Below are 19,483 nucleotides of genomic sequence, written 5' to 3' on the forward strand. Positions count from 1 at the left end.
AAAGTCTGTTGGGAATGATGAAATCATGCAGGCAGAATCCCAACTGAGGCCCTGGTATAAGATAAATTATACACACACACACACACACACACACACACATATAAAATCTTCAGAGTCTTAAAATATGCATCTTATTTAGATCACACACACATTATCAGATTTATTTATCACTGGATAGAAACAGAAAGAAATTAACAGGGGAGAGGAAGACAGAGAGGAAGAGAGACAGAGAGACACCTGCAGCCCTGCTTTACCACTTGGAAAGCTTTCCCCCTACAGGTGGGGACCAGGGGCTTGAACCTGGGTCCTCGAGCACTCTGATGTGAGCACTTAAACAGGTGAGCCACCATTATCAGATTTTTTAAAAAAGAGATTTTATTTATTTACTTATTCATGAGAAAGATAGGAGGAAAAAGTGAAAGAACCAGACATCACTCTGGTACGTCTCCTGCTGGGGACTGAATTCTGTACCTCATCCATGTTTTCCAATTTCTGTTGTTATTATTGTTATTACTGTTATTGCTGTTATTGTTCGATAGGACAAATCAAGAGAGATGGGGAAGACAGAGAGGGAGAGAAAGATAGACACCTGTAGACCTTCACTGCTTGGGAAGCAACCCCCCCTGCAGGTGGGGAGGCGAGGGCTCAAACCAGGAAGCTTATGTGGGTCCTTGCACTTCACACCACATGCGCTTAACCCAGTACGCTACCACCCGGCCCCCAAGTCCAATGCTTTATCCACTGTGACAGCTCCCAGACCACACATTATCAGGTTATAATTACTACTATATAGAAATTTAACATTAGTCCTACATATAGTTAGCCCCAAGTGGATGCCTGCAAAGTTAACATCACCTCCTAGATGATCATACTCTTGGCATCCTCAAAATGAATCTTTAGTAAGAGACCAAAGCCTAAACTATCTTAGTGCCCGAGTATAAAAGCACTGAGAGAAGCAACTCCCAAAGACAGGTGCTCTCAAGTCAAGTCATCCCAAGGCATTTAAGTCAGCACCGAAAAAGTAAAATATTAATGACTCACACATCAAAAACACAATTTGAACTGAAAGCCTTCTAAACCCTACAGATGTGAGCTCCCATTTTTTCATCAAATTTTGCTTTTTAGTGGTTGTGCAAGAAGAGAGCCACGGCTAATGGTTCTGGGAATCTATGTTCAAGAACAGCCTCCTACAAAAGCAAAGCCCACAAAAAGCAATTTCACTTCACTAACATACCTGAAGGTCCTGCTGGCCATCTCGGGGTGTTCTGCCCTCTGGGAAAGTCTTGCTCTGGCCATAGCCAAATATCTGGCTTCCTGGCAGCCTGTGGTCCACATCTCGGTACTCCATGCTTCTATAGTCAGTGTCTTGCTGGCCAAGGAAGTCCAGGCCACCTTCTTCTTTAAACAGATCAGCTTCTGAAGTCGGTTGTTCACTTGCAGAAAGTTGTGACGTATCTTGTTCTTGAAGTGGACTTTGGCTGTTCTGAAAGTCTGGTGGAGACTTGTGTTCAAAAGCTACGCCTGGTGCTTCTCCTTCCCTTGTTTCTGTGTGCTCAAATTCTCCTTTCTGAGTGCCAAATGCAGGCCTTTCTGTTGTGTGGTCAAGTGTGGCTTCTTCTCTCTTGCTCACATTCACAGCAGTATGTTCTCTCTCTTGTGTAGAGGGCTGAATGTAATCCAGAATATTTGGACCCACAGAGGGCATCTCCCTATCTTTAAATTCCATGCAAGGGCCCATCTCTCTGCCTCTAAAGTCCTGATCAGTCCGTGATCGATGTCTCCCTCTGAAATCTGAATGTGGCAGATCCCTGTCCCTAAAGTCCAGATCACTAGTACCTGAACTTGGGCCTCTAAAGTTCACCTGTGTTCCGTCTTGGTCCCTGAAGTCCAAGTCAGATATATCTCTATGCCTAAAATTAGAACGGGACTGATCTCTGGACCTGAAATCCAAATCTGATAAATCCCTCCCCCTAAAATCTGCATGGGATCCACCCCGGCCTCTAAAATCTAAATCATAAGTGCCCCGACCCCTGAAGTCAGCTGGTGGGACATCCCTACCTCTGAAGTCCATGGCGTCTCTGTAGTTCATGTGTGCTGTCTCCCTGCCTCTATAATCCATAGGAGCACCGCCTCCACCCCTGTAGTCCACAGGCGGCCCTTCTCTATCCCGGAAATTCCTACCTCTAAAGTCCAAGTGTGGCGGCTCTCTATTCTGGAAATCAGAAGATGAAAATTCTCCCCCCCTGAAGTCATGTCCAAGCCCCTCCCCTGCTCGATAGTCGCCGCGCGGGCCGTCTCTAGCTCCATAGCTGAAAGAATGCTCCTCTACATTCGCAAAGGGAGGCCCCGAATGCCCCTGGAAATCAAAGGGGAGTGAATCTCTGCCAGGAAAGTTGCCAGAGTGTCTCTCTTGAGCATGACTCTTAAGGGGAGGAGGAGGATAATCCCTGTTCCACCCGGGAGCAAACCTTTCTTCTTGGCTCCCACTGTAGAAACAAAGACAGTGTTATTCATATTGTCCAGAGTTTGCAATCTACACACCAGCACATTCTTCTCTAAGCACAGCACATTCTTCTGCAAACACTTTTTTTTTTTGGCAGAGTTCTGTAACAGGGTCCTAGATCTGCAGATAACAGCAATGTTTTGCTATTTTAGGACGAAGTGGCGGAGTACACTTTTATGCTCCCATTTCAGACACACGAGGCAAGTCAACACAAGGTTTCAACATGACTGCTGCAGAAAAAGCTTTCACCCAGTCCTGCAACAGGGAAAATCCGCAACACCAGATAAGCTAGCAATGGTGACACACTACAAAAATTCCCATTTCCTACAGCCACGGAGTTTAGAATTCCAAGATCAACATGATGATTCCTATACATCAGGAAAAAAATCAACTCACTGTTAGGTTCCTACAGCCAGTTTCAGGAGGTATCTCTCTTGTTACTGAATACAGGGGGAAACATTCCAAAATACTGGCGTAATGGATGCTATCCAATCAAAGACCGGGTGCAAGCCCAAAATGAAGAGCCACTGAGTATAAACCATCAGGAGAGGCACGCTAGTGTTCAAGAGCTGAGTGTCAGTCCTGGGTGGCCACTTCGGAACCCCATATCTATAGCCTTCTGCCCAGAAGCTCTCACCTAGTCCTGTTCCTGTTAAGTCTTCAAAGATAGCACAGAAGGAAGCGTGAGTCATGCCAAGTCATTACACATGTGTGTAAATTGACTACGGCAAAAATATCCAGGAGCTTACTGCTCACACAGACCTAGAAAAGAATCACTGCCCTGAGGGACAAGTGGTAGTGCATCTGGTTGAACACACACATTACCATGTGCAAGGACCTGTGTTTGAGTCCCGACTCCCCACCTGTGGGGGGCACACTTCACGAGTGGTGAAACAGGTCTGCAGGTGTCTATATCCCTCTCTCTTCTCTCTGTCCTATCCAATAAAACAGAGGGGGGGATGGGAGGTGGGCGGAGCATAATGGTCATGCAAAAGGCAATCATGCTGGGAGACTGAGCACACAGGTCACCATGCACAGGGATCCCACTTCAATACCCCGTGCGGTTGCAGGGGGGAAGCTTCATGAGCAGTGAAACAGTGTTGCAGCAGGTGTCTGTTTCTTTCTCTTTCTCTCTCTACCTCCCCCCACACTTAGTTTCTCTCTGTCCAATCATATAAAGGGGGGGGAGACTTTCAAGACGAGATACCAGTTCTCCAGGTCGAACCCCTAGCACTACCATAAGCCAGAGCTGAGATGTGTTCTGGTCTCTGTGTACCTTCCTCTCTGGAATTTTCTCTCTCTGTGTCCCTTCCTCCTCCTTCCTCCTCTTCCTCTCTCTGTTTTATTTATCTGTTTATTTAATAGGGCAGAGAGAAATTGAGGGGGGGGGGGAACACTGCTTCACCACTAGTGAAGCTTCCCCTTTACAGGCAGGGACTGGGGGCTTGAACCTGGGTCCTTTGACATCGTGACATGTGCGCTCAAGAGGTGCACCACTGCCCAGCCCCCCTGGAACTCTTTCATAAATAATTATTCACAAAATAAGTAAGGGGGCCGGGTGGTGGCATACTCAGTTGAGCACACACCTCTTAGCATGTGCAAAGACCAGTATTCCACTCTAAGAACTGTCTGAAGGCCTTCGACCTTGTTCCCACACTGCTTTTGTTTCTGCAGTTTCTGCGCCTTTTTTTGAGATGCCAAGAGGACTCTGTGTGCCTATCAAACACTTCAAGCAACAGTGATTTGATTTTAATGATGCAGACTGGTGGATTTTCAGAATGTGATGATTTCTGTTCTAGCCTGCTTTAGCATCAGTTACGTTTCACTGGTTCCTAATAATAAATACAAGGTTTACATGGTTTTCCTAAGGAACGCAACTCAACTCAACAATAGGACTAAGACACAGGAAGTGAGGATACTGCACAGTGGTAGAGAACATGCCTTGCATGCATGAAGCCAACGGCTGAATCTCTACCACCCGAAACAACCAAAGACATTACCACCAGCTCTACTGGCTCCCGTATTTCAAGTCATTCAGACAACCCAGTTCAGTGGCTCAGTAGGTAAAACATTGGACTCTCAAGTGTGAGACCTGCCATCAACGCAGTAGTGGTATTCTGGTATTCTCTTCCCTGCCCGTCATGTCAACACGTGAGTTAGAGAGAGAGGTTAACCCTTTAAAAGGGTTTCACATTCCAATATTTAGTTTATAGGAGGGATTAAGCCTGGGAAGATATTCATGAGGCGAGTGGAAAGGTAGCAAAGCGGCATGCTTTTTGGCCAGGGAAATGACACGGGGACTCCCACAAGGTGCCAGGGCTTGAAACTGGGCCACAATACCCAGTGACCTCTCTCTCTAGCACCTAAAAAACTTTTTTTTTTAAGATTTATTCTATTTGTTACATATGAGAGTGGAATTCGCATGAGGGAGAGTTGAGGAGAAAGACAAGCCAGAGCATGTTTCTGGTACAGGCGGTGCAAAGGATGGGACCAGAAACCCGAAGCACAGCGGCTGTATGCTCATGGTCCAGGAGGTGGCATGGTGAGATAAGGCACAGACTCTTGAGCATGAGGTCCTGAATTCGATACCCGGCAGCACATGTACCAGACTGATGTCTAGTTCTATCTTTCTCTCTCTATCCCTCTCATTAATAAACAAAATAATGATAATCATAAAAGATTTCTCCTTAAAAAGGAAAAAGGGGGCTGCATGCTCTACTGGCTGGGTTACTTCCCACCCACCAGCTAACTGGACTGATGCATAGCAAACAGACCAGCTCACAAAGGAAGTTGCCACAAATTTAAGTAGGACAGGCTACAATCTGAGCATGTTGAAATGTTAACTTTAAGCCCTCTGATCTAGATTAGGAATCAGCAAACTTCTTCCACAGAGTCAAACAGCAATGATATTAAAATATGAAGACTTTTCCATACATATTCAACTAAGCCACTGTAGCATGAAAGAAACCATAACTGTTTTGTTGGATATGTTTCAATAAAGTAAAAATGAGTTGCAGGATGAAGTTTGCTGATCAGTGCTCCAAACTTTTAACCTTTTGAAAGTGGAAACATATCCAGCATTCTCACTGATGCTTCCCTTTACAGAGGGCTGAGCAAAAGCGAAGACCTCCATCTTTAGTATTTATGAAACACTACGTTTATCTGACACTACGAAATTGCTAAATTCAGCTTTCCGAAAACCCGAATTCTCTACTAGAATCCCAAACTTCAGAATAATGAAGGAGAACATTGGTGGGGGTGGGGGTGGCTTAAGGCAGCATAATGGTTATGCAAACAGACTCATCGGGTGGAGTGCCTGAGGCTCCAAAGTCTCAGGTTCAATCTCCCGCACCACCAAAGCCAGAGCTGAGCAGTGCACTGTGAAAAATGAATCAGTAAGAACGCTAGCTGAGCGCCCACTTCAGCAGCAACTCATCCCCTACAACTGGAGTGAAACAGATGAGCATGGCCCTGCACAAGGCTGACAGGAAAGTTCCTGAAGCATTCCATATTAAAAAAAAAAAAAAAAAAAAACACTGGTTGAACTTGCACAATAAAAATTTTGCCAACTAATTAAAAAAATATATAGGGCAGGGTGGTGGCGCACCTGGTTGAGCGCACGTGTTACAATGCGCAAGGACCCAGGTTCGAGCCCCCTGTCCCCACTTGCAGGGGGAAAGCTTTGCAAGTGAAGGTCTGCAGTGCTGTAGGTGCATCTCTGTCTCTCTCCCTCTCTTTCACTCCCTTCCCTCTCAGTTTCTGGCTGTCTCTATCCTATAAATAAAAATAAAGATTTAAATCCACTAGTAACTAGAATATGTATGTATAGCACCAGGACTACTTTTTTTTCATTCTTCTTCTTTCAGACAGAAAGAGAAAGTCACTACAGGACTGCTTTCACATGCACATGCACATGCACGGCGCGAGCTTCCACCTGGTGCTGGAGCTCAAACCCGGGTCCTAGCACATGGTAAGATGCACACAGCACCCGGGGAGTTACCGCACAGCAGTCCTATGCGCCATCAGTTTTGAATGTCTAAGTTTAAAGGGCACTATATTCACTATAAACAATGTCTTACAATACATTTTTTTTCAAAACACTTTATTGGGGGGAATAATGGTTTACAAGACACGAGTTGTCACAAAGGTACAGTTTCTCATCTCATGTTAGATGTCTGTGCACCGCTCACACCTCCAGAGGCAATCTTCCTCCACCATGCAATCAGAAGCTCTACAGAGACTATTATCAGTGTGTTCCTCAAAGCAATGTGTCGGCTGTAAAAAGTTAGCTCCTGCAGCCCAGAAGGCCGCTCATCAGGTGGAGTGCCTGACTCGCAACCACGAGCTCCCAACTTTGATCACCAGCGGCACATATGCCAGCCTCTCTGATGCTCTGGTTCTCTAGCTCTTACTATCGATTTTTTTTTTTAAACAAAATGTTGACTCTTTTCCAAGAGGCAGTATGTGGACTTGCCACCCCATACTATCTCCTTTGTTAAAAAAACAAAGTAACTCCCTACAAATCTAAAACAATCTACTTATAGCTGAATGGTACCTCCTACTTCCATTATACCTAGTAAACCCTAAAATTGAAGGGTAGCTTAGAAAACTGCATCAAATTATTTTTCATTCTCAGAACTATTTATGAAAATTAAAAACAGAGCAAGCTATAGGCAAGGCATAGATCTGGATTTTAGACATTAATGAATTTAGTGAAATATCTTAATACATTTACAAATACATTTTTGCTAGCTTTCCTTTTTCGTTGTTTTGTTTTGACCAGAGCACTGCTCAGCTTTGGCTAATGGTGGTACATGGGATTGAACCTGGGACCTTAGAGCCTCAGATATAAGTGTCAGTATGCATAACCATTATGCTATCTCCCCCACCCACTAGCTTTCATTATTAGCCAAGTGTGACTTGCTTTGTTGAAATAACTCAAAATCACAACTTAAAATTTGGAGAGTATTGTTTAAATGTTTGAAAAAAATGGCAAACCAGGAGGTGGTGCCTTCCCCCAGTGCTGGACTCTGATGCACGAGGTTCTGAGTTCAATCACCAGCATCACACGTGCCACAGTGATGCTCTGATTCTCTGTCTCTGTCTCATTAATCAGTAAATCTTTAAAACAACAAATTAAAAAATGTAGAGCTGGGGAAATAGCTCCCCAAGTGGGGCCTGTCTCCTGAGATGTGCCAGGCCCAGGTTCTAGCTCTGCACCCACACGAGGTGCCATGGCACTAGGGAAAGCTCTGGTGCCAACTCATCTCTGTCACTTTCACTGTCTGTCTGTCTGTCTGGACGAAAACAAAAGAAGCCATCTGTGAGCAGCCAGTTGCATATGCACTAGGCCCTGGCTAAAACAAATCAACAAAAACTTTGAGGGGGTCGGGTGGCAGTGCAGCAGGTTAAGTGCACGTGGTGCAAAGTGCAAGGACCGGTGTAAGGATCCCGGTTTAATCCCCCAGCTCCCCACCGGCAGGGAGTCACTTCACAGGCAGTGAAGCAGGTCTGCAGGTGTCTGTCTTTCTCTCCCCCTCTGTCTTCCCCTCCTCTCTCCATTTCTCTGTCCTGTCCAACAACAATGACCTCAATAACAATAATAACCACAACAAGGGCAACAAAAGGGGGAAAAATGGCCTCCAGGAGCAGTGGATTCACGATGCAGGCACTGAGCCCCAGAAATAACCCTTAAGGCAAAAAAAAAAAAATTGAAAAGCAAGCTGAATCAGGCGGGGGAGACAGCTCAGAGTGTGAGGCACAGAATTTCTCTGACAGGCACCAGCGCTCCAGCTTCAATCTCTGGCGACACCATTCGCCACCGGTGTCTCTCAGGAAAATAAATACGTATTTTTAAATGCTAGACTATAAAAAGTCTTACAATCTCTTTAGAAATGATAGAATTTCTTCAGTAGTTTTTCTTCCTTAAACTAAGACTTCTACATGAAGGAATATGCCCCTTTATTGTTGACCAATAAAAAAAAGCTAGAGCGTCTTTCTCCTTCCACCAGTGTCAATCTCAACACCACATTGCAAGACTTACCGAAAAGGTCCTGTTCTGTTAGCAGGTCGAGAATCCCCCCACATCTCTTTCCTTGTCAGGAGGGCCCCAGTAAGAAAATCTTTTTTGGCTAACCAAGTATTTATCACAGTACCTGTACAAGACAAACAGAAAGACAAGCATGAAGTTCTGAGTTCAATCACCAGCATCACACAATAAGTACTATTAGAACCGGAAGTAAAAGTTCAAGTGATTTGCTCCTGCCTAGCCTAACAAAGATGTCAGCAGGGATATATTTGGAAGTCAATATTAAACATTTACATCTCAGGGAGTCGTGTGGTAGCGCAGCGGGTTAAGCGCACATAGTGCAAAGCGCAAGGGCCAGTGTAAGGATCCCGGTTCCAGCCCTCGGCTTCCCACCTGCAGGGGAGTCGCTTCACAGGTGGTGAAACAGGTCTGCAGGTATCTATCGTTCTTTTTTTTTTTTAATTTTATTTATTTATTAATGAGAAAGATAAGAGGAGAGAGAGAAATAACCAGACTTCACTGATACATGTGCTGCCAGGGATTGAACTGAGGATCTCATGCTTGAGAGTCCAATGCTTTATCCATTGCACCATCTCCTGAACCACAGGTATCTATCTTTCCCTCCCCCTCTCCATCTTCCCCTCCTTTCTATTTCTCTCTGTCCTATCTAACAATGACAACGACATCAATAACAACAACAACAATAAAAAACAAGGGCAACAAAAGGGAAAAACAAATTTTAAAAAAAAATTTAAACATTTACATCTTAACTTTTTTTTTTTTTTCCTCCTCCAGGGTTATTGCTGGGCTCGGTGCCTGCACCATGAATCCACCGCTCCTGGAGGCCATTTTTCCCCCCTTTTGTTGCCCTTGTTGTAGCTTCGTTGTGGTTATTATTATTGCCCTTGTTGACGCAATTCGTTGTTGGATAGGACAGAGAGAAATGGAGAGAGGAGGGGAAGACAGAGAAGAGGAGAGAAAGACAGACACCTGCAGACCTGCTTCACCGCCTGTGAAGCGACTCCCCTGCAGGTGGGGAGCCGGGGGCTCGAACCGGGATCCTCACGCCGGTTCCCGCACTTTGCGCCACATGCGCTTAACCCACTGCGCCACCGCCCGACCTCCACATCTTAACTTTTTTAGAAAATATTTATTCCCTTTTGTTTCCCTTGTTTTATCATTGTAGTTATTATTGTTGTTATTGATGTCATTGTTGTTGGATAGGACAGAGAGAAATGGAGAGAGGAGGGGAAGACAGAGAGGGGGAGAGAAAGACAGATACCTGCAGACCTGCTTCACTGCCCGTGAAGTGACTCCCCTGCAGGTGGGGAGCCAGGAGCTCAAACTGGGATCCTTACTCTAGTCCTTGCGCTTTGCGCCACCTGTGCTTAACCCGCTGCACTCCCTACATCTTAACTTTTAACAAAGAAAATCCATTTTTAATTTAAAATGTCCACTGCGGGGCACCATAAGCTTCACGTTCTAGGACTAACTAGTTTTTATGGTTTTTCGTTTATGTTTCCATTGCCACCAGGATTATCACTGGGGCACAGTGTCATCACTACAAATCCACCCCTCTGGCAATCTTTTGTTCTTCTATTATACTTGATAGGACAGAGATAATTTAAGGAGAGGGAAAAAAGGGAGGGAAAGAGAAAGACACCTGCAGACCAACTTCACAGCATGTGAGGCAACCACCTGAGGTGACGTCAGGTTCTGCGCTTACCGAGGTGGGCCACCGGGCGGCCACCTTGTTCCTACTGCAGCACTGCTCAGTTCTGGCATACGGTAACACTGGAATTGAACCTGGGAACTTTGGTGCCTCAGGACTGAGTGCCGGGAGTCGGGCAGTAGCGCAGCGGGTTAAGGTCCCGTGGCGTAAAGCGCAAGGACCAGTGTAAGGATCCTGGTTCGAGACCCCAGCTCCCCACTTTCAGGGGAGTCACTTCACAAGCAGTGAAGCAGGTCTGCAGGTGTCTGTCTTTCTCCCCTCTCTCTGTCTTCCCCTCCTCTCTCCATTTCTCTCTGTCCTATCCAACAACAATAATAATAACTGCAATAAAACAAGGGAAACAAAAGGGAATAAACATTAAAAAAAAAAAAATGATTGAGCGCCTATTTGCAAACCACTATGCTACCTCCCCAGCTGTGTTTTATTTTATTTGACAGGACAGAAAGAAAGAGGGGAGGACAGAAAGAAAGAGGTAGGGAGAAACACCTGTAACACTGCTTCACTGCTTGTGAAGTTCCCCCCTGGCAGTGGGGGTGGGGTCTTGAAATGGGCTCCTTGCTCATGGAAACAATAACAATAACTACAACAATAATACAACAATAATAAAACAAGGGCAACAAAAGGGGGGAACAAATAAAAAATAAATAAAATACTTTTAAAAAGAGAGAGGAGGAACCAAACATCACTCTGGTACAGCTACTGTTGGGGATCAAATTCAGGACCTCATGCTTGAGAGTCCAATTTTTTCTCCACTGCGCCACCTCGATAATACAGAAAGAAAAAAAAGGTGAAAGCGCCACCTCTGCGGCATAGCTGCCCTGGTGTGAGCCATGGCACGTGGCACAGGGCGCAAGCCCAGCTCCTCACGCAAGGCCTGTGCTCGGCCAGAGGAGCTATCTTCTGGTCAAGCCCTTATACTTTTTTAATTCCCCATTTTTTTGCTTTTATTTATTATTACAGAGAGACAGAGAGAATTTGAGAGGAGAGATGCAGACAGAGAGACACCTGCAGCCCTGCTTCACCACTCATGAAGCTTTCCCTATGCAGGTGGAGACCAGCGGCTTGAACCCGGGTCCTCGCGCACTGTGATGTGAGCACTTAACCAGGTGCGCCACCGCCCGGCCGCCATTTTTGTTTTCTCCCCAGGACATTCTGCTCAGTTCCGGTTACTGATGGTGTTAAGTCCCTCGTGCTATCGCTATACCAGACCCTTATATCCTTTGTGTGCATAGGGCCTGCCCTTATATAGTCTAAAGGTTTCATGGTTTTAATTGCAGTAATACTAAAGATAAAGGTTTTGTTTCTTTTCTGGTGCATGGAGCAAGGAGGCTGGGGGGGGAGCTTTAAGCCTACGAGTCTACAACTTCCAGTGGACTTTTTAAAATATTTTTTCTTTCCAGTTAAAAGTAGAGACAAAAAGAAAAAGAAAGACACAGCACGTGTGGAGGATGGTGCTCCCAGGTGGCTCCTTGCACAAGGCAAAGTGTGCGTTCCACGAGATAATCCACCTCCTGGGTCTTCCGAATTCACTACACCACCTCCCAGCTCCACCAAACACACTTCCCTCAACCTGGCGCTCCTTTAGGCTTTAGGCTTGTATTGCCACTGTGTGTTGTTAGGAAAATGCCTGACCGTCATGCAAAACACACATATACTAGTATACGACCTTAAGTATCAGCTGAATAAATCAAAGTTCTGCCAAATACTGTTGATTCCACCAGGACTCCTATACTGTTTCCCTGCACTGCTCTTTTTTAGGCAAGACTTACTTAACAATATTTACTTACAACAGCTGGGCAGTAGCACAGCAGAGAAAAGCACAGGTGGCGCAAAGCCCAAGGACCAGCATAAGGATCCTGGTTCAAGTCCCCCGCTCCCCACGTGCAGGGGAGTCCCTCTACAGGCGGTGAAGCAGGTCTGCAGGTGTCTGTCTTTCTCTCCCCGTCTTCCCCTCCTCTCTCGATTTCTCTCTGTCCTATCCAACAGCAACGATAAACAACAAGGACAACAAAAGGGGGGGGGAATAGCCTCCAGGAGTACAGGAGCAGTGGATTTGCACTGAGCCCCAGCAATAACCCTGGAGACAAAAAAAAAGAAAGAAAGAAAGAAAGAAAGAAAGAAAGAAAGAAAGAAAGAAAGAAAGGGGGGAACGGGCGTCGGGCAGTAATACAGCAGATTAAGTGCACGTGGCGCAAAGCGCAAGGACCAGCAGAAGGATCCCGGTTAGGGCCCCCGGTTCCCGGAGTCGCTTCACAAGTGGTGAAGCAGGTCTGCAGGTGTCTGTCTTTCTTTCCCCCTGTCTTCCCTTCCTCTCTCCATTTCTCTCTATCCTGTCCAACAACGAACAACATCAACAATAACAATAATAATCACAAGGATACAGCAACAAGGGCAACAAAAGGGGGGAAAAAATGGCCTCTAGGAGCAGTGGATTCATGGTGCAGGCACTAAGCCCCAGCAATAACCCTGGAGGCAAAAAGGAAGGGAGGGAGGGAGGAAGGAAGGAAGGAAGGGAGGGAGGGAGGGAGGGAGGGAGGAAAGATCTTATTTAATCAGAAAAAGAGAACAAAAAATCAGAACACTCTGACATATGCAGAAACAGGTGCCACAAATTGAACCTGGGACCTCAGATGCAATGCGTGAGCTCTAGCATTGAGCCACCTCTCCATCCTCAGAGTGAGTGAGTGCCCTAAGAGCAGACAAAAGAGATGACCTCTCAGGCCACCAAGTGGGGACCCACCAAGAGGAGATACTCAAACCAAGAAGGTCCTCACTAAGACCCAAAATAACTGGCACCTTGACCTTGAAGTTCCCTGCTTCTAGAATTGTAAGAAATCACTGTTATTGTTTAAGTTATCCCATCTATAGTATTTTTTAAACATTTTTTAATTTTATTTTATCTTATTTATTGATTCATGAGAAATGATAGGAGAGAGAGAAAGAATCAGATATCATTCTGGTACATGTGCTGCCGGGGACTGAACTCAGTGCCTCAAGCTTGAGAGTCCAATGCATTATCTACTGTGCCACTTCCCGGACCAGTTTTTTTTTTTTTTTTTAATGACAAAGAGAAGAGGGAGTTGGGCGGTGGCGCAGTGGGTTAATTGCACGTGGCGCAAAGCACAAGGACCGGCGTAAGGATCCCGGTTTGAGCCCCCAGCTCCCCACCTGCAGGGGAGTCGCTTCACGGGCGGTGAAGCAGGTCTGCAGGTGCCTGTCTTTCTCTCCACCTCTCTGTCTTCCCCTCCTCTCTCCATTTCTCTCTGTCCTATCCAACAAGGACGACATCAATAACAACAACTACAACAATAAAAACAAGGGCAACAAAAGGGAAAACAAGTAAGTAAATTAAAAAAAAAAAAGAAAAATCCATCCTAGCATTCAAGTGAATTTCAAAAGACTCTAACTAACAAGCAAATAAAACAAAACACCAGGGAGTCGAGCATAGCACAGCAGGTTATGCGGATTAAACGCAGGTGGCAAAAAGCACAAGGACCTGTGGACCACCGCGGCGTAAGGATCCCAGTCCAAGCCCCCAGCTCCCCACCTGCAGGGGGGTCGCTTCACAGGCGGTGAAGCAGGTCTGCAGGTGTCTGTCTTTCTCTCCCCCTCTCTGTCTTCCCCTCCTCTCTCCATTTCTCTCTGTCCTATCCAACAACAACGACATCAATAACTACAACAATAAAACAAGGGCAACAAAAGGGAATAAATAAAGAAAGAAAGAAGAAAAAAAAAAAACAAAAAAACACCAAACCCTGGAATAGTATATTTGGAGGACTCACACTTCCCCATTTCAAAACTTACTACACAGTGATATAGCATGGCAACAGTACAAGGACAAAACACAAAGGGAATAAAGAACCCAAAATAAAACCCTCACAAGTGATTTTCAAAAATGGTGCAAAGACTATCTGTATGGAATGGGAGGTGGTGATGCTTACTCAGATGAGCAGGCGAAAGACAACTACGGGGTAGGAATCCAGAGACGGGATGGGTACACACGAGCTTCAAACACCTGGCCCCAAATTTGATCCCCTAGCATCAAATGTTCCAGTGAGTCTCTGCTTCTCATGATAACTGTTGAAAGGGTCTCCATATATGTGTTGTGTGTGTATCCAAATGAACCAAATATCTAAACATGGAAGTTAAATTATAACTCTTAGAAAAAAACATGGGGAAGGGGCAGTATGCTCTAGCGCCTCATGAAATAAAGAAATCTTAAAAGAAAATGGTGGTTAAGAGTCGTACTACAAAGGGAGTCGGGCGGTAGTGCAGCGGGTTAAGCGCACGTGGTGCAAAGCTCAAGGACCAGTGTAAGGGTCCCCACCTGCAGGGGCGTCGCTTCACAAGCGGTGAAGCAGGTCTGCAGGTGTCTATCCTTCTCTCCCCCTCTATTTCTCTCTGTCCTATCCAACAACGACAACATCAGTAACAACAACTACAACAATAAAACAAGGGCAACAAAAGGGAATAAATATTTTAAAGAGTCGCACTACATTGTGTACGTAATTAATACACTGAATTTTACACTTTAAAATGGTATAAAACGCAAATTTTGCCAACACGTGTAACAAAATATACAGATTTACTACGTAACAAATGGAAGCTGGAGAGAGTTCGCTGGGTAAGAAGTGTGTCAGACAATCACAAGGCCTAGGTCCTGGCACCATCTGGAAATACAATGGCAGCAGGAGAAACTCTTATTTTCATTCGGAAAGACAGTGAGAGACACCACACCACCAATCATTTTGGTGCTACAGCATTCCCAAATGGTGGCAGGGATCGAATCTGGGTTGTACACAAGGCAATGCACTTGCCTTAACTGGCGAGTTATCGCTCTGGCCCCAAATTATAACACTTTAAATGGTGTTCATCTGGTGAACTTCATCTGATGTGTGAATTTTATCCTAACAAAGGTGTTAAAGAAAAATGATGACTGTGCGCCAGGCTCTGCTTCACAAGCACGGAGTAAACCATATCACCAGCAGATGAGGTGGATACACTTCTTAACATTATTTCACAGATAAGGAAACTTAAGGCCAGTTTGTCCCATGTCACTGTTGCTATAAAGTTGCCCACTCTGAGTCCCACAGGGTCACAGGAGGGTTACAAAGGCACTCATTAGAGCCAGCAAAATAGCTGCTTTGCCATGTGTAAAACCCAGGCACTGTAAGAGCAGAGACAGCTTCTTGAAACCCAAAGAGAAGGGGACGTGGGTTCAACTGAAGCGCCAGCCTGCACCACCCAGAGCAGCACACTTTGTGAGAACGGATGGGAAGGAACCAGAGCTGCTGGAACCCATTCCCTGTGAATTCATGGCATGATCAATAAAAAAACTTAATAAAGTATCTAAACTATTAAAAAAAAAAATGACAAGAACTTAGGATTCTGAAAGCAACAAAAATAGACCAAAGTCTGCTAATAAGACCCTATCAAGAAGATGGAGTTGTTTTTGTTTTGCTGCTGCTGTTCTTCCAAAGCACTGCTCGGCTCTGGCTTACGGTGGTGCCGGGGACTGAACTCTGGACCTTTTGTGCCTCAGGCACGGAAACCCTTTTGCATAAACACTATTCCACACCACCCCACCCCCCCCAACAGCCCAGGATCCCATCAAGAAGGATGTCACAGATGTGCAGAAAGAGGTTAGGTATCTAGCTGGCTCCCTGGAGAGGTGAGCACGAACATGCTAGTTAGTGAAACAAGCAAGGTTCAAGCACCAACTTTCGTGTTGCACGAAAATGGTGGCTCGTCCTTCCCCGGTTGTCCGCACTTGCAGAGACGTTGACAGTCCCTCAACCATTCACAGCGGCCGCATCACTCAACAGGAAGTCGGAAAGCAACAAACCTAGGGCGCACTCCAGAGTTCAGAAAACCAACCAGGTGACCGGGCGCGTGCACTCGGAGCCTACTCGACTCCTTCCCTGGGATCCAGCAACTCTGACCTTCACAAGCAAACCTGGAACAGGCAAAAAAAAAAAAAAAAAAGTTACCCTTACGGCTTACGCACCATCCAAATAAATACATCAATAAGATAGATAAGAAAAAGCTCCATTTTATGAGCAAGAGTTGAACCCGAACCCGAGAGGAAACTCGACAGTGGATCACAGGTAAGAGCAGCCCTGTGTGCTCGCACTTTGGCCCAACGGACACCGAACCCACCAGGCCACCCCCGCCCTCCGCACAGGGCAGAGGGGCTCTGAACGCGAGGCCGGGCGGCCCAGTGGGCGCCGAGCCCGCACGCACCGACCCGCGGCCCCGCCCGGCCCAGCCCGGCCCGGGGCGTCCCTCCGGGGGCGGCGCCATCTCGGCACTCGCAGCCGCTCCCGGCCTCCCGAGCGAGGCCCCGCCGCCCCGCGACAGCAAAGCCGCAGCCCCCGGGCCGCGCGGGCCGCGCCGCGCACAGCAGCTCGGTGGGCCGCCGCTCTCCCGCGGGCTCCGGCACGCCCTCCCCCGCCGCAGGCCCTTACCGAGGCAGCGCGGCCTTCGCGGCCCGCTCCTCCCGATCCTCTCTGCCTCTGCCGCCGACCCAGCGCCGCGGAGACCGGAACTTCCTCCACGCGGGGCCGCGGCCTCCACAAAGTGCCGCGCCGCCGCCTCGAGCGCTCGGCCCGCCGGGAGATGGAGTACAGCGGCGGGCTGGGCGACTCCACTCCCGCCAGGCCCCGCGCGCGGGGCTAGGGGCGGGGCCTGAGCCGGAGGGGCGGGGCCGGAGGGGCGGGGCCGGAGCTGGCGCCCAATGGGAGGGCGCGCTTCCCGGCCCTGGTCGCGGGGCCTGCTGGGAATTGTGGTGAAGCTGCGGCCCCGCCGCCTCTGCGCTGCAATCGCTTTTCTGGGAGGAAGGCGAAGGTGTTCTCGCAGCCTGGAGCGCGGATTCGGCCCCGCCTCGTCCCAGATCACGTCATTCTCAGTGGGAAGGAAACGGTGGCAAGTCTTCTCCCGCCTAAGCCTTCAAGGGAACGTGGCCCTGACCCTCCCAGTGCAGGAACTTCAACCTGGGATAGATTGCAAAGAGAACTGAAACAGAGACGCTGTAGTCAGAGAGGCTAGTCCCCTTTTCCATCGGATGCGGTTCCAAATTAAGCCTCCCCGCCTAAATAATACCGGACTAGTACCCTCTGTGTTACAGATACAGTCGCTCCACCTGTGAAGGAAGAACCATCCAGTTTCTGCAGGTCCAAACTGGCTCTTGGGTAATTAATCTGGACAAGTGTGATTAGAGCGAGGTCAAAGAGAAACTATTAATAAAAGGTATCTGCCGAACACCATTGCGTTGGGAAGCCGGGCAGCACAGCTTTGTTTGCAGCTATATTCAGCTTGCAGCCTTACAGATTCCACTTCCAGCTGATGTTCCCGAATGGCCAACTCCAAGCCTACAGGTCCACTGTCTACACTGTTGATATGCTTGATAGCCTGCTTTGTTTCTAGTTCTTTCTTTCTGCCTTCCTTTCCTTCTTTCTTTTTCTTTTTAGCCAGAACACTGCTCAACTCTGGCTATGGTGGTACGGGGGATTGAAACTGGGACTTTGGAGCCTCAGGTATGAGAGTCTCTTTGCATAACCATTATGCTATCTATCCCCACTTCCTGCTTCCTTTTATTTGATAGTGATGGGGGAGGGGGGGAGACAGAGAGTAGAGATAGATTCCTATAACAATGCTCCACGACTGGTGAAGTTTCACCCCTGCAGGTGGGAACTGAGGTCTTGAATGCGATGTCCTTACACATGTTAATATGTGTGTTCTATCAGGTATACCACCACCCAGCCCCATTAATTTGTATTTTTAAAGATTAATGGAGGGGTAGGCAGTGGTGGGCCTAGTTGAGCTCACACAGTACAGTGCACAAGGATCCAGGTTCAAGCCCCTGGTGCCCACCTGCAGGGGCAAAGCTTCACAAGTGGTGAAGCAGGGCTGCAGGTGTCTCTCTGGTTCTTTTACCTCCTCCTCCCTCTCTCTCTTTATATATGTTAAACAGGATTTAGAGCAGAAGAGACGGCATAACAGTTATGCAAAAGATTTTGATGTCTGAGGCTCCAAGGTCCCAGGTTCAATCCTTGTACAACCATAAACCAGAACTGAACAGTGTTCTGGTGTCTCTCTCTCTCTCTTTCTTTAGTTTTTTTTAATCTGTGTTAACTATAAGAAGACACTTTTTAAAATATTTATTTATTTATTCCCTTTTGTTGCCCTTGTTGTTGTTTTTTTTTAATTTCTTTATTGGGGAATTAATGTTTTACATTCAACAGTAAATACAATAGTTTGTACATGCATAACATTCCCCAGTTTTCCATAGAACAATACAACCCCCACTATGTCCTCTGTCAGCCTTCTTGGATGACATTTTCCCCACCCACCCACCCACCCCGGAGTCTTTTACTTTAGTGCAATATGACAATTCCAGTTCAGGTTCGACTTGTGTTTTCTTTCTGATCTTGTTTTTCAACTTCGGCCTGAGAGTGAGATCATCCCATATTCATCCTTCTGTTTCTGACTTATTTCACTTAACATGAATTTTTCAAGGTCCATCCAAGATCAGCTGAAAACGGTGAGGTCACCATTTTTAATAGCTGAGTAGTATTCCATTGTGTATATAGACCACAACTTGCTCAGCCACTCATCTGTTGTTGGGACACCTGGGTTGCTTCCAGGTTTTGGCTATTACAAATTGTGCTGCTAAGAACATATGTGTACACAGATCTTTTTGGATGGCTGTGTTGGGTTCCTTAGGATATATCCCCAGGAGAGGAATTGCAGGATCATAGCTATGGTAGGTCCATTTCTAGCCTTCTTGAGAGTTCTCCACAGAGGTTGGACAAATTGAAATTCCCACCAGCAGTGTAGGAGGGTTTCTTTGACCCCACAACCTCTACAGCATTTGCTGCTGTTACCTTTTCTGATGTATGACATTCTCACAGGAGTGAAGTGGTATCTCATTGTTGTCTTTATTTGCATTTCTCTGACAATCACAGACGGAGCATTTTTCCATGTGTTTCTCGGCCTTTTGGATCTCTTCTGTGATGAATATTCTGTCCATGTCCTCCCCGCATTTGGATGGGGTTATTTGTTTTCTTGTTGTTGAGATTTGCAAGTTCTTTATATATAGTTCTTTATATATTCTGGTTATTAAACTCTTGTCTGATGTATGGCATGTAAAGATCTTCTCCCATTCTGTGAGGGGTCTCTTGGTTTGGGTAGTGGTTTCTTTAGCTGTGCAGAAGCTTTT

The 19,483-nt window shown here is 46.6% G+C and overlaps 2 protein-coding genes across 11 annotated transcripts in view; one reads left to right on the top strand and one right to left on the bottom strand.

Moving 5' to 3' along the window:
• RBM6 (RNA binding motif protein 6) overlaps window positions 1-16,909 on the bottom strand; it is a 105,561-nt gene extending 88,652 nt beyond the window's left edge. For 3 of the 9 annotated variants that reach the window (XM_060204713.1, XM_016190070.2, XM_060204712.1), the window contains exons 1-4: window positions 16,731-16,909; window positions 16,109-16,219; window positions 8,547-8,658; window positions 1,235-2,486 (exon numbers count right to left, since the gene is read on the bottom strand). In XM_060204713.1, coding sequence (XP_060060696.1) covers window positions 1,235-2,486; window positions 8,547-8,590 — 1,296 coding nt within the window. In that variant the 5' untranslated portion in view covers window positions 8,591-8,658; window positions 16,109-16,219; window positions 16,731-16,909. Of the gene's footprint in view, window positions 1-1,234; window positions 2,487-8,546; window positions 8,659-16,108; window positions 16,220-16,730 lie in introns of those variants that run through there. The other 6 variants (XM_060204719.1, XM_060204715.1, XM_060204718.1 and 3 more) reach the window with 5 other exon arrangements.
• Window positions 16,910-17,434: 525 nt separating this feature from the next.
• MON1A (MON1 homolog A, secretory trafficking associated) overlaps window positions 17,435-19,483 on the top strand; it is a 47,652-nt gene continuing 45,603 nt past the window's right edge. The window contains exon 1 of one of the 2 annotated variants that reach the window (XM_060204735.1): window positions 17,435-17,453. The gene's annotated coding sequence lies outside the window, so the exon portion shown is untranslated. Of the gene's footprint in view, window positions 17,454-17,622; window positions 17,640-19,483 lie in introns of those variants that run through there. The other variant, XM_060204731.1, reaches the window with a different exon arrangement.

Source organism: Erinaceus europaeus, chromosome 12 (assembly GCF_950295315.1).
Source record: "Erinaceus europaeus chromosome 12, mEriEur2.1, whole genome shotgun sequence".
Taxonomy (NCBI): Eukaryota; Metazoa; Chordata; class Mammalia; order Eulipotyphla; family Erinaceidae; genus Erinaceus; species Erinaceus europaeus.